Source organism: Gymnogyps californianus, unplaced genomic scaffold (assembly GCF_018139145.2).
Source record: "Gymnogyps californianus isolate 813 unplaced genomic scaffold, ASM1813914v2 HiC_scaffold_45, whole genome shotgun sequence".
In the NCBI taxonomy this organism is placed as follows: domain Eukaryota; kingdom Metazoa; phylum Chordata; class Aves; order Accipitriformes; family Cathartidae; genus Gymnogyps; species Gymnogyps californianus.
In genome coordinates, this window is record NW_026114345.1 from 54,953 (window position 1) to 70,337 (window position 15,385).

At 37.8% G+C, this 15,385-nt stretch overlaps 1 protein-coding gene across 1 annotated transcript in view; it reads left to right on the forward strand.

Moving 5' to 3' along the window:
* The window catches only part of LOC127028862 (NAD(P) transhydrogenase, mitochondrial-like), a 58,541-nt gene continuing 43,156 nt past the window's right edge, over positions 1–15,385 (forward strand). The window contains exons 1-7 of the mRNA XM_050914520.1: positions 1–187; positions 8,576–8,805; positions 9,959–10,176; positions 11,425–11,512; positions 12,238–12,326; positions 13,954–14,141; positions 14,906–15,039. Coding sequence (XP_050770477.1) covers positions 37–187; positions 8,576–8,805; positions 9,959–10,176; positions 11,425–11,512; positions 12,238–12,326; positions 13,954–14,141; positions 14,906–15,039 — 1,098 coding nt within the window. The 5' untranslated portion in view covers positions 1–36. The remainder of the gene's footprint in view (positions 188–8,575; positions 8,806–9,958; positions 10,177–11,424; positions 11,513–12,237; positions 12,327–13,953; positions 14,142–14,905; positions 15,040–15,385) is intronic.

Genomic DNA, 15,385 nt, shown 5'->3' on the forward strand with positions numbered 1-15,385 from the left:
TACGTGACAGAGTCTCTTCTGTGAGGTCTGGGTGAAATGGCAAGCCTTCTGCGTATTGCTGTTAGTGGGTGCTCAACTCCTGGTTTTGGCAATGTGTTACCACCTAAGGTGCATTCTGCAAAGATGCCGTGTTTGCGAATGTTTAGAACCCACCAGATGCTCAGGTCTCAGGCAGCTCCAAAGCCAGGTAAATTGATTAAATTACTGTAAATAATCTTTTATTTTAAAACATGAAGATAGCTTGAATTTTTCTTACAGATATGCGTTAGTACAAAAAAGACTTAAAATAAAAAGAACACTCTTAAATGATGTCGGCAGCTTACTTGAGTCAGTCAGTTGCAGTACAATTTTACGCTGGTTTTAAAGGGCTTATGCAGAAGGTGTTTGTGTTTATTATAAATAATTTGGATCCAAATAGTCTTTAAGGGTAGGTGGTCAGAGCTCCTGCTGACACCTTGCTTGAGGGAAGTATTTAAACAAATGTTTTTCTTGGTTAAAAGCCTGAGTTCCCCACAAGTTTTGGTAGTGCAACTCTGTGTGTGCATGCAGGGGAAAATACAGCCCTCACAGCTACATATAGTTATGCTTGCAGATGCTCTCTTTGTAATTATCCCATCTAAAAAAAATCCCTTAACTTTGTTCAGGAAACTTTTATGTTGTACCATGTTGAAGAACTTTTGATCTGCATCTTTACATGTAGGGTTTGTTGGTATATTTGTACTGATTACATTTTAGTGCAGATAATGGACAGGTTCAGGTATTTTCGGGGGGTGGGGGAAGGAGGGGGGAATGGAGGCATCCTTGGTTCTAGCTTATGATGTGAGCCAGGTGTATGAAAATCAGAACTGACATTTTTTGCTCTGTCCTACACTGTGCGTAGCCTGACAGCTAGAAGACTGGAGAATATGTAAAACTGGTTTAATGATGTTTTTGCCTGTTATCCTGCATGGGTCATGTCTCCCTGAAGGAACTTAGAGACCCTGCTTCAGTGCTGATCTAGGGTCTTCTCAGTCTGGGACAGATTAATGTGGAGAGTTAGACTGATTGTACATGTGATGTTCGGTTCTTCTACACATGCACAGTAGGTACTGCATTAGATATTTTGGAGACTTAGAAAAGTAGCACTGTTTGAACAGAAGTGTCTGGCTGTAAAAACACAGGACATAAGATTAGACCATATAACTCGGAGAAGCCTTTGTTGCATGGAATTTCTGGCAATACTAACAGTGGCTGGTGCATTTTGGGGTCCTTTCAAATCAATGACCCAATGTTTGGGGCTTCTGAAGAAATGTGATGAGAGGAAGAGTTTCTTTACTCTGAGGGCTCCTGGTAATCTGTATCATATGGCATTTTACCACAGTGGCATGGTGAAACCTGAATTTCTTTGCTCTGACTGACAGCCCAGGGATCTGGGGTCTGTCGGAACTGATCAGGTAATGGTTTTGCCATCCCATGAATTTGTGGTGCTCCAAATCTTTTTTTTTTTTTTTCCCATATTCAGTATCTGAATGAGAGAGACATCTGTCTGTCTTGATATGGCAAATTGTCCCTTGGTTGGGAGTGTTAACCTGGGACGTAGGAAACTAGGTTCAAAGTCCTTTCTCAGATGTCCCGGGTAAGTGTCCTTGTTGTTTGAGTTTGGAATCAATCTTTGTATTTGACTTTGACCACAAATTTGATCATGAAACTGAAAGATCTCTTCAGTTTCACTGAAATCAGTATGCTTGTGTGTGTGTGTGTGTGTGTGTATGTTTTCTTGTTTTTATGAATCAGTTTTCAGAAATTTTTCCACAAGGATGGAGAATTCTGATTAGCGTCATGTGTTTAAGCATTCAGTGCTGTCCCTTCAGATCTCTCATGTGAAAGCCCTTATTTAAGGGAGAGTAGTATTCATGCAATGCAGTTATTTAATGCTGAGAATTATAAGCTTGATAAGTCTTTTGGTTGATAATTAAGCTGTCCTTATAGTTCATTTTGGTAACATGAGATTTGTCATTCAGTAGAGGACAAATCAAGAATAAAACAGCAATTGAATGACAAATTAGTAGCAGTACTGTTGCCTATGTATACTTTTTAAGTGCTCTTGATTCAAAATTTAACAGCATATAAAATAATTTCTAAAAGTAAGAATAAAACATAGTTATCTTTTATTATAGTGACACTTGGTAAAATCACTATAATACTAAGAAGAGTAAGTTTTCTGAAAAGACTAGTGTCACAGTCATTCTTCTTAAGACTGTAGTTATTACTTCCGTTCTCTCAAATTAGCTTTCATTTAGTCCAGGTTATGTTATATACAGGAATAACAGCTGCCTGGGGAGTGAAGAGATTTGGAGTCAGTTGAAAAGTAAACTTGGAGGATGGATACTTATTGCTATTTATTTTGCTGCTATTTTCTTTGTTTTTTTAGAAACATAGGAATTTTCATACAGGAATAAACAAGTATTCCAGTAACCCATCTCAAATAGTCGCTAGCACCAGATGCTTCAGAAACAGATGCAAAACTTTCCCAAGCCCTGAGAAAGGTGCTTACGGAGTGACCAATTCTGAGGTTTCCAATATACTTCCAGATTGATTTGTCCTACAGCTCTGTAACTTTTACCCCTCTCTATCTTCGGATTTTTAATGTCCTTCTTATTTTTATGCCTTTTTCTTAAAATTTCCTGGTTTTTTTCTAAATCTTGGAGAATTTTTAAACCTATAACAGTTTATTGTCAATTAATTCTCTAGATAAGCTGTACATTATTTATAAACCATAGACATTCTCCTTTAATTTCTTTGGGTTTTTTGTATCTCCTTACTTGTGTAAGAAGGGTGTTTGTTTAATCTTCTGTACCATTCCCCCCCCCCCCCCCCCCCCCCCCCCCCAAACATCTTATTGCTGTTCTTCGGAATATGTCCTCATCTTCAGAACAGGTGAGGTGGTTTGCTTAAAGCTGATGTTAGAGTAACTTAGAAGTTAGGCAGGCTTCGTATCCTGTTTTCCCATCCCAGAACATGTGGCATATAGTCAAAACTTCTTCTTTCTCTTTTCTCTAAGTCAGTCTCTAATATTTGTTGATAATATTTTGCTACGGGCTACTTCCTGAAATCAGGTTAAGGAGATAAAAAAACCTGTATTTTTCTCTATTTCTCTACATACAATGTTCTGAGTTTTCTTGATAGTTTTAATTTAGGATCTTCTCTAAAGACTCAGTTTGTAGATGGAAGTTAAATGGAGAAGATCGCTTTTATAGTTATTGTTTGATTTCTAAAGCTTGGAGATGTAGATTACCTACTTATTTTGTTTACTTGAAGTTTGAGACTGTACTTTGCACATGTCCTCGTTACACAGTAGAGATTATGTTAAGGGGGTGAGAAAGCATAGTAATAAGAGTGGCTTAAAAATACAGTATTCTTATTAGTTTTTATAAATTCTAATTTATGTACATTGTATACTAAGATTCTAAGGCCTGTGAAATTTAATGATTCTACTTTTAATAGTGGTAAAATACTTTTTGTGTTGATTCTTTGTATCTCCTACTCAATGAACAATACATTCAAAATCATGTGACTCAAAAAGGTGCTCAAGGTATGTGTAACTTGGTCTGTTTTTGGAAAATGTTCTTGATGTCATAAAGCAGGAAGTTACTAAAACATACCCAAGGCAGTTCTTAAAGAGATTATCTGACATGAAGGCTTAGAAAGGCAACTTGGAAGCTTTGCTCCCTCACGCAGTTTTAAACCCATGGCAAGGATAGCAGATGTACTATCTCAAAATAAAACCTAAATCAAGATCCTAAGTTTATAATTCTAGATTTCAACCTTTCAAAACTAATGACTTTGATGAAATTGCTGAGTTCAACAAACCAAATCTGTGTTCTGTGTTAATAGTATAGCTTCCTTCAAACATATTATTTATCATATCCTGTCCTGAAGTTTTAACATAAATCTTTGCTTTGCAGTTGTAGACATCTGCTCCTTTTTGGTGTTGAATGATGTGATAGCTCAGGGTAGTCTGCTTGAAAAATGTCTTATACTTGTTCTAGTTAAAGGCTGGCAAACTGACATCTGTTTGCTTCTATATTCACTGGTTGCTAGAAATTTGGTAGTGGGACAGAGGAAAAAAGAAGGTGAGAGACGAATGAGACTTGTTGAATGTTTAGCTTGGATTTGATCTCCCAAAACATTGGAGGGAGGGCATGGTCCTCAGTATTGGTCTCTGATCATTCTGCTTACTAAAGAAGGTGCAAATACTTTCTATCTGAAAAAGTTTTACCTATTTAACCTATTTTTATTGCATGCAAGATGTAATAATATGAAAAAGAAATAAATGAGAAAACACATTTGGCATGTAGCGAGTGCATGTTCCTGTCCCATCCCTCTTAGCCATTTACTCTTCTACTTTGCTACCTCACACAAAAGCAAGTGAACAAAAAAAGAAATCGGAAGCATCAGTTGTCATTTGAACTTGGGCCTTAGGAGCTAAAAAAAAAATCTAGTTTTTTTTTTTTTTTTTTTGCTTGAGAAGTGTATAAGCTTTATTCAAGTGTCTGTGTGCCTTTAAATTTGCAGTCATAGATTCATAGAATAGTTTGGGTTGGAAGGGACCTTTAAAGGTCTCTGAGCTACATATGTTCTGCTTCCAGGAACCTGCACATGGAGCTCAATCAGGGAGCACAAGTGTATTTATCACCCTCTTGCTTGCACTACTGTGGGCTGCAAATAAAGCTATATGGGACTTCAGGGACTCCCTCTGGCACAGAAGCTAAGAGCGATCATGTGTCTCCACTGGGTCTACAAAGTTGGGTGTCTTTCCAAATCTGTTGCTTTCTGCCTCAGTTTCCCACTGATTAAAAATTACACGTCCTTGTCTCAGAGAGAAGCTTTGAGAACAAATGTATGAGTGTGATATTCTAGGGTACCATTACAATAGAGGTCAGTGTATTTCTTTTATTATGTGGCAAGTGTAAGATTTCAGATGTCCTTTATTCATTTCATGGCTTTTAAGTGTTTCACTTTGTAAATGATAAGTAAGTACACTGTCATTTAGCAATATTCACTGTTTTTACATAAAAATCACTTTCCCTGTTAATAAAAACATCATTTTGGACCTAGTAAGATACTATGGAAGGCCTGGTTCTTATCATTGTTGTATATTACCCAACAAATGATAGAATCATAGAATGGCTTGGGTTGGAAGGGACCTTTAAAGGTCATCTAGTCCAACCCCCCCTGCAATGAGCAGGGACATCTTCAACTAGATCAGGTTGCTCAGAGCTCCGTCCACCCTGACCTTGAATGTTTCCAGGGATGGGGCATCTACCACCTCTCTGGGCAACCTGTTCCAGTGTTTCACCACCCTCATTGTAAAAAATGTCTTCCTTATATCTAGTCTGAATCTGCCCTCTTTTAGTTTAAAACCATTACCCCTTGTCCTATCGCTACAGGCCCTATTAAAAACTCTGTCCCCATCTTTCTTAGAAGCCCCCTTTAAGCACTGAAAGGCCGCAATGAGGTCTCCCTGGAGCCTTCTCTTCTCCAGGCTGAACAACCCCAACTCTCTCAGCCTGTCCTCATAGGAGAGGGGTTCCATCCCTCTGATCATTTTTGTGGCCCTCCTCTGGACCTGCTCCAACAGGTCCATGTTCTTCTTGTACTGGGGACTCCAGAGCTGGACACAGTACTCCAGGTGGGGTCTCACCAGAGCAGAGTAGAGGGGCAGAATCACCTCCCTCGACCTGCTGGCCACGCTTCTTGTTATGCAGCCCGGGATACAGTTGGCTTTCTGGGCTGCGAGCGCACATTGCCGGCTCGTGTCCAGCTGTTCATCCACCAACACCCCCAAGTCCTTCTCCACAGGGCTGCTCTCAATCCCTTCATCCCCCAGCCTGTATTGATACTGGGGGTTGCCCTGACCCAGGTGCAGGACCTTGCACTTGGCCTTGTTGAACCTCATGAGGTTCACATGGGCCCACTTCTCGAGCTTGTCCAGGTCCCTCTGGATGGCATCCCGTCCCTCAGGCATGTCAGCCGTACCACTCAGCTTGGTGTCATCTGCAAACTTGCTGAGGGTGCACTCGATCCCACTGTCTATGTCATTGATGAAGATATTAAACAGTACTAGTCCCAATACGGACCCCTGAGGGACACCACTCGTCACCAGTCTCCACCTGGACATTGAGCCGTTGACCGCTGCCCTCTGGATGTGACCATCCAACCAATTCCTCATCCACCAAACAGTCCACCCATCAAATCCATATCTCTCCAGAGGTGAGGCTGACAGGTCGGTAGTTCCCAGCGTCCTTCTTTCTACCCTTTTTAAAAATGGGTGTAGTCATCCTTCTAGTCCCTGTATGCTATAATTTATTCCTTCCTTCCTCTGCATTTGTGCACTGCAAAAACTTCCAAAAGGAGAAAGGGAAGGTAGTACTCCAGTTTTTATTTTCTCAGTGCTTCTTGAGAAGCCTTTTGCTTTCTGTCCTGGAGCTACTTCCTTTCTGAAATTATGGTTCATCTCTGTTATTCTAACAAATTTCAATCTTCTAGGTTTCATTTCTGCTTTTAAAAGACAAGAGACCTCACTTCTACTGAGTTTGTTTAATGAAAATTAGCAGCAGGACTATATTGTGTAGTAATTGGGAGAAGAGGTGAGGGGAAAGTTCTCTTCAAATGACAAGGGTAATTTGTATGAGTGACAGCAACAGTTACCATAGCTTTCAAGTGGCTAGTGCTGCTGTGATAGGGATGCCCTAAGTTGCACAGTGATGCTTAGATGTGGTGTATGCTGATGAAGCAAATCTTTGCAAAGCATTGTTACCTTTGTGGGTCTGTTGTTTTAGATGTACATTCTTGCTCCTGTTATGACTTCATGTTCCTTTAAAGCATGTTTTTCTGAATTTGATTTTGTATTGTAATTTAACGAATTTTAAATGTTCTCCAACATATTAAATATCAAAACACTTGTGTTCTCAAATTATTTCTTACCATTTTATTAGTTTAATTTCAAAGAGAAAGCTAAAATAAAAAAAAGGTAAAATAATTAGAAGTAATGCACTTCTTTGGTGATCTTTCATTCTGTCTTTGTGTTGGATGTGTTCAATAATTTGGGTTTTTTTAAATGGATGAGAAGACTGACAAGTACAGGTAGATATTTAAGTACCAGTTCTTAGCAACTCTGTATTATCAAAATAATATCAAAATAATTCAGTTCCTCAAAGTTCTTATAATATGGTATGTTTTTGGCTTTGTTTTGCTTTTTTCTGTCTTAAAAAAACAAACAGAAAAAAAAAGTAAAAAGGAGACCTTCCTAAAACATGCAACACATTACTAGTCTGGTACAATTTTTGTAGCAAAATGCATAGTATTGGTGGCCAAATTAAAAGAAGATTTGTAATTTAAAACAAGCCTTTCATTCTTTTTTTTGTGTGTGTTTGGTTGTGGTTTTTGGTGGTGTGTTGTGGGTTTTTTTTTGGTGGTTTCTTTTGTTTGCTTGACCCTTAATATGAGTGACTGCTTAGGCTGCTCAAGTTATATTTCATTAATATATATGTGGTGTAGGTGTCTCGTATAAATGTCGCAATCCGGGTTTAAATTCTGGATAGATATCAGTGAAAGCTGTTGCGGATAGACGTCAGTGAAAGCTGGTGCAGAACTGGGCCTGGGTGCTGGACTGCATGCTGTCTAGCATAATTGAAGCAATGTGGTAGTTTATACTATTATTCTGCCTGAGTGTATGTATTTATAAATAATGTATTTAAACACTTGATTGGATCAGAGAAGTTTAACTGTCAGATATTAGACTGGAAGCCTGCAAATAGTACATGAACAAAGTTAGATGTTTGTAATTTGAAACCTTAAGCTAAAACTGATAAATTGCATCTTCTGCAGTTTTCTGGTGTTATTTAGTAGAGCTTGGAACAAGTTAAGACAAGGAGATAACATTGAAGAGAAATATAATTGAACAAACTAGTAGACTTATATTCCATTATTCAACTACTCCTGAATTCACATTTTTTATTTCTGTTGCAACTCTTAGAATATCAATGTAATTGTGCCTTTCAATGTACTTTTGTGGTACACTCATTAATAGTGATCTGAGACAACTGTAATTTGGTTTTGACAGACATTTAAAACATGTTCAGTTAAAATGCAGTTCAGCTGTTCAAGCTTATTTGTTTATTTCTTCACAGTAAATTTGAAGTAACTAGAGAGGGATTTAAATTCTTCTTACCCCAGTTAGAATGTGTTATCATCAGAATACTGTGTATTGTATAATTGGTATTCTGATTTATACAATCAGAACTGTATAATTTCAGATGGGTATGAACTGCACCAAACACTTGTTATTGCTTGTGTGGCTGATTGTGCTGACCTGCTGATGCCTGAGAGAACAGGGATTTCTAGAAAGATTGTGTAACTTAAGGAAATGTAAACTATACTGCTAGAAAATATCATTCTGCTTCCTCATCTCTGAGGAGGGAGAATTGCTAGTGTGATATGTCTGCATGTGTCTATACAACACTGAAGAGTTCTGTTAATATCAATTCAATAATCTTTAGTGCAACTAATGCTGTCTTATCTGCCACTCTTACAGGAATTCCTTATAAACAGCTGACTGTAGGTGTCCCCAGGGAGATATTTGAGAATGAGAAGAGAGTGGCTCTATCACCAGCTGGAGTTCAAGCCTTGGTTAAACAAGGCTTCAATGTTGTGGTGGAGTGTGGTGCTGGAGAAGCTTCCAAATTTTCTGATGACCATTACAGAGAAGTCGGAGCAAAGATCCAGGGGACCAAGGAAGTCCTGGCTTCTGATCTGATTGTCAAAGTAATTGCTTTATTAATATATTTCCTACCACATTCTTTTTGGAGAAACATATAGGTCAAACTTTTCGAATAGTCTGCTGAAAGTTCAGTAAATAAGCTCCTTTAAATTAATGTTTTCCATTCTAAGTTCTGATTTAATTTTAGTCTGTCTTTTTTAATAGCTCAGATGTGCACCTATAGTAATAAACTAGTAAATAGCAGCATTGAAAAAAAAAAAAGAGGATAACTTCTTATCAAGTTTTTAACTACCTTGGAGAAGTTGTGTTTTCTAGAGCGAGGTAGACTAGTTCCAGACTCTAATCAGACAAGATCCCTGCTCTAAGAAACTTTCGCTCAAAGAGTAGTAACATACAACTCCAAGTTACTCTTCAGAGAAAGTTGCTTGGAATTTTGAAGATGCAAGTTTCTAACTTTTCTCAATAAGACATCCAACAACTTCACAGCAACAGTGTATTTCAAAAGTACTCGTAACTAGAGGAGTTGTAGCTGGTCTGGGAAGACCGCTAAAAGTAAAGTTGCTTGAGAGGTATTAGGTTGTGCAGAGTCCTGAAGGAAAAAAAAAGACCTTAAACTTGATGTTGAGGCTTCCTTTTAAATGTTTTATATGGAGTTATCCTGTCAGGATTGAACACAGAATTTCTGTGCGCTAGTTTGTGAACAACTCTTTTAAGTAGGTTTCTTTTTGAAGAAAAGTGAGAAATTCCAAAGAAATGAATACAGATCAAGATGGGTTTCTTCTGGATTTCATGCTTGAAATTCTCTGTATGTGATGGTGCATTGCAAACTAATTAGTGATTCTTGGCCTGTAGAGTTTAATTGGCACATCTGTTCAGTAATCATTTTGCCTGAGAATGGCTGGTTTTGGGGCAGCTGTCTGTCATAAAAGCCAGTAACTGCTGGTTAGAAGCCATCAGAACTTTCTGAAAGTGTGTGCTGACTATTACTGCTCTGTTGCCCATCTGCCTAGAGTTAATTCTAATATGTGGACTGCAGCTAAGAAGTGCAGTTACTCAGTTTAGTTGTGTAAACTGACACGCTCCTTCCTCATGTACTTTGTGGATGGGAACGGACAGACTGCAAGCTGGGAGAAAGGAAATGGAGTGTGCACTGATTTATTTCCACTGATTAATTTGGAAACTTCTCCCTTTCTTCAGGTGAGGGCTCCTATATATAACTCGACTCTAGGTGTACATGAGGCAGATCTTTTTAAGACGGCGGCTACCCTGATTAGTTTTATCTACCCAGCACAAAATCCAGACCTCCTGAAAAAACTTGCAGAAAAAAAGACTACTGTCTTGGCTATGGATCAAGTTCCACGGGTCACCATTGCTCAGGGATACGATGCACTTAGCTCCATGGCCAACATTGCTGGGTATGAACCTTACTTTTTTTTTTCTCTCTAGCTTGAGTAAGTATAGCTGGATTAAAAGCTATGTACTTTGATATTGGGTATATCTAAACCAATTCTGCGTCTCTATTTTCATATAGCTGTTTCAAGCAGGGTGAAGCTGTTGGAGGTGCCAAACAACTTTTTAAGTTTCTTATGGTCAGCTTTGCAGCAGATCAGAGGAAGGCTTTTTAAAAATAAACAAACAAACAAAAATTGAAGGCAATTCTTCTAATTCCTGGACTGCTTTGTCTAGTGCCTCTTTGCTCTGAACTAGATCAGAGCAGGCTCAAAGATATCCTTAAGACAGGTTGAACACAGATTGTTGTTTGGATCTGATGTTGTTGGGAGAAGGCTGCCAGATTATTTTGTGGACACCAGCAGTATATATCAATGTACATGTTTGGTTGTTTCTCTATGTTTTCATTCTGTGTAATTTTACTAAAATATAAGAATTCATAATGTATTTAAAGGTATAAAATCTACAAGCTGTATTCCAAATTAAAACTGATTTTACAGCATACAGACCTCCATATGTCCCTGTTAGGGATGGGAAAGAGAGTGGAATGGGACTGTTGAACCACAACAGTGCTAGTAAAAATGCAAGAAAATGTGCACTGTTGTTAAGAAAAGACATAATTGCACATTAATCTGCATTTTCAGATAGCTCTACTGATGTTAACTTGGTGTCCAGCTGCTTATTCTAGGATGGCTAAAAAGCAGATGGGGCAAAAGAAGCAGCAAGGTTAAGCTACTTGCCCTAAGCCATATAGCTTTGCAGAGTTAGGGTATCTTTTTTGAATATGTGCTTGCTTGTCTAAGTGAGTTTACTGCAAAATTACTCTGGGTTTTGCAATTGCTTGTTCGTGTTTCCTTCCCTAGCAAGCCTCAGGTTACAGCCTTTGAAGGTAGCTTCAAAGATGACAAAGTTAACTTTTGGCAAGTTAGCATTTATTATTCATGTAAAATTTTATTTGAGAGAGTGAATAGTTGTGGACATCCAGTATATTGCAGTCCAAAAATTCTCTCTGAAAATGTATTCCATGATTAAAAAAAAGCAAGAAATATGAACAAATACAGAAAGACTATTAAACTTGTGCTCAATAGTAAAATATTAAACTTGCTTCATCCTATGCATGCTATGGTCAAATGTACATCCTTTTGATTGCTGTCATGAATGGAATCATGCTGAGCCTGGGAAAATACTGATATGTATTTGTCCTTACTTGACAGTTACAAGGCTGTGGTACTGGCAGCAAATCACTTTGGTCGATTTTTCACGGGTCAGATCACAGCTGCTGGTAAAGTTCCTCCAGCGAAGGTATGTGCAATTAAACAAATACTGTGGCAGAAGAATATGTAAGTTCCTGAGCACAGCTACCCACTGCTGAACCCGTGTTAAAGGCTTTTTTTCCTGCCTTGGGGCTAGTTCTAGAGACTTTGGAAATTTCTATAGTTATTCCAATACCAATTTTTGTTCGCTACCTGTAGTGTAGTTTGTTTTTGTTTTTTAATAATAGAATAATTTGGGTTTTATGTAAGCTTGCTTAGTTTTAAACTTCAGACTAGCTATACGTGGATGGATTGGTGGTTTTTTTTTTTTTTCTTCCCAGATGAGGAAAGGCAAGGAAGCAGTTAAAAGTCAGAGATGTTGAGATTTCTGGTGCGTTGAAGGCTGCGATGGAAGGGGTTGCTTGATTGGAATTGCAGGTGGCTTGGGATGAAGAGAAATGAAAGTAAAAGAATTAGAGAAGAAAAAAAAAAAAGAGAAATTAAGTAGAAAACCTGTATTTACTTACATAAACTGTTAGCTACAGATGAGTCTGCTCTCAGATAAGTGAAGTTAGCAGTTACAGCTTTTAAACTGTTACATTTACAGGGCAGCTTTACTGAAGTCGTTTTTGGTTCTGTGTTACAAAGGTAACTTGTTTAAATCGCTGGTTAATGAGGCGTATCTGCTGTTGCGAAAGCGGTATAATGCTGCTGCTTTTCTAACCAGCTCTAGTTTTAGTTTATGCTCCAAGCATGATGATGGTATCATTCTAGATCTTGATCATTGGCGGAGGAGTTGCTGGCCTGGCTTCTGCAGGAGCAGCTAAATCAATGGGTGCAGTTGTTCGTGGATTTGATACTAGGTAGGTATGTGAAATGGTAATAGCAATCTAAAATTATTTTAAGATTAGGTAGTTTGTAGCTGTATTACAGGTGAAAGCACTTGTACTGCACTGAATCACAAGTCCCTTGATAACCATTTTTATTTCTGCATTATTCCTCCATTTTTTTATTCCTCAAAACAACCAAACCTTCCAAAGAGTCCATCTCATTAAATCATTCAGAACTATATGAATAAAAAAATCGTTGCTTTATGAAAATGAGAAAGTTAGGGCTTTTGTCCAGAATTTCATGTCTCCCCAGTTCTTGGGGACACAGGGAAGAATAGTAAAGAAAGAATCTGTATGCCCTCATTTAGAGCTTGCTTTGATCCAGGTTCATAGCTGCATATTCTCATTCACCTCTGCTCTCCTGATCCCAGAGAGGCCAACTAGGAACTCTTTGGAGACACACTTCAATCTGCTGAAGGAAAGAAAGAGATCAAGTTATTTTATATATGAAACTCAAGATGAAAGATCAGGAACTGCAGTTGAAGCTGCTTTAAATGCTGCTGTCTTGGGGTCTCTTCTTTATGTTCAGAAGGATTATTTTGTCCCATAGCCATTTTTAGAGCAATAGATTGGGAAAATTACAGACCACAAACATTTCTTCTTATTGCTACAGGCCTTCTTGTATTAAGCATATACAAATTCAATATTATATCTGCATTAAAATTACTTATATGTGTTTGTTTTTATGCAGAAGTGGCATCTAGTGTTACTTAGCTATATCTAATATGAAAGAATAAAAATGAATGTATCTCCAGGTTTATGATGTGCAATATGAAAAACCCTCACTCTGGTTTGTTAGAAAATCTGCATATGCCTTAAAACAAACTGGAAAGAGTTTCTTTTTCTTAAAAGTATGATCAAAATCTGTCTAAAACTTTTCAGTTTTTTTTTAATTTCCTTCTCTAAGCATCCTTGTATACTTTTATCTTGATGTGCAAGAATGTTTGTGTTAAATCCTCTGCATATTGTGAATGTTCACCTCACACTGGAATTTAGTCCATCATTATTTACTGTGATATCACATGATGCAAAATAAATGACAGATTTACAGGATAACTGTAAAAAAAAAAAAAAAATCCCTGTGGAAAAACAAACTTGCTGGTATTTCCCGTTTCACAGATTAAAGACAGGGCCACAGGCTGTGTATTTATCACCTATCTTAGGCATCTAAGTTTGGGCTGTAGACTTACCTAGTCATGACAAGAGAAATGAGTGAGCAGCGTTAGTCAACAGTTAAGCTCCCAGCTTTGAGTCTCTTCTCAGAGCAACTGTTGACTATATAGGAAACTGTAGGCTGCCTTCATTCCTTATCCAAGTATCTTCATTAGGGACCTAAAATTAGTGATGCAATTACTTTTTTCACTAAACACAGAAAGTTGAGGACTTTAGTTATGGTCTCCTTAGTCCTAGAATAAGCTTTAGATCTCTTGTCTGAAGAAGACTACTACTAAAAAGACCAGAAAAGTCATGGTGGATTGAGCTGCCTCTAAACATGGATCTCCTTTTTAAAGTAGTGGTTGTGTGTCCCCTGCCTGTGTCTGTGTCCTGTCCTGTGTCCCCCGTACACCACCCCCTCACCCCCCCAATTTTCTTTTCCTAGAGCTGCAGCTCTGGAACAGTTCAAGTCTCTTGGTGCTGAGCCTTTGGAAGTAGACTTAAAGGAATCTGGAGAGGGGCAAGGTGGTTATGCTAAAGAAATGTCCGAAGAATTTATTGAAGCTGAAATGAAACTCTTTGCCAAACAGTGCCAAGATGTTGATATTATCATCACTACAGCACTTATTCCAGGTATGTTTTACATGCAAGATACTAATTTTCCTTTATCTTGTGTAAGTTTGCATGTTTTGGAGCTGTGCCTGCAGTGAAAACAGAGGTGTTAATGAATTCTCTCTGTGTGAGCATGTACTTTTTCCCTTCCCTGATAAATGCCTGTTTTTAAAGCATATGTCTTTTTTTACAACTTTTGTTTTCACGAACTAGCAGTCTTTGACTCAATATCATCATGTTTTCTTATTAAACAAGGAGTAGATAGTAATAAAGTAATTAATATATAATTCTCTTGCATATTTATTGCATCACTGCTACTTCTGCTATGCAGCTTGTGCACTGAAACGAGTCCAATTGAAACGGTACTGTCTTTTGTAATTGAAACATAGTAAGGTAGAACTTAGGTTTTACTACTTTGTATTGCACAACATCTGTCTTCTAATAACTTATGATGTGGCGTTTCTTTTTTTTTGGTTATGACTTGAATTGTAAGATTGGATGTTGTCTGTTTATTGAGGACAAAATTGGACTTGTCAGCATCTTTGGTAGACTGCCTGTGCATACCTCTTTTTTAATATGCTTGGGAGCAAGATGTTTTAGCATCTCTTCTCTCTGCCTGTATAAACAAACCCTCTGTGACATTTCATCCTAGGTACCAGTTAGTTGAAAATTTTGCTTACAAAAATAAGGTGTAGAGAGAGAGAGAGAAGGGGAGAACTCACCTCCTGAGCTCTACAAATAAAAGCTGTATTTTGTGTTTAACTTACTATGCCTTGTCTTGTCAGGCAAAAAAGCTCCCATCTTGTTTAAGAAAGATATGATTGAATCAATGAAGGAAGGTTCAGTTGTTGTGGATTTAGCTGCAGAAGCAGGGGGAAACATTGAGACTACAAAGCCTGGAGAAATGTATGTTCATAAGGTGAGCATTTTGGTCTGCAGATCATTCTCTGTTTGCATGAATTCACATTGTATTTTGTAAACTGTATGCTGAAAATGAGTAGCTGATTTTGCTATTTAGGCTTAAGTAATCCTTTAGATTTGTATTTGGTCACTAATCATCTCTATGTATAATAATTTGAAGATTTTTAAAGAAACAAATACCTTTGTATAGTGTTAATTTGGTTGGTAAGTATGGAAGTGTTATTTTTTAGACTTCCAAGTCCAGTGATTTGTCTCTGATTTGAGGGTGTGGTTTGATGTCTATTTCTTGGTATACCTAAAGAGACAGCAGTAGCAATAGCTTCTTTGACTTGCTCATCACCTCC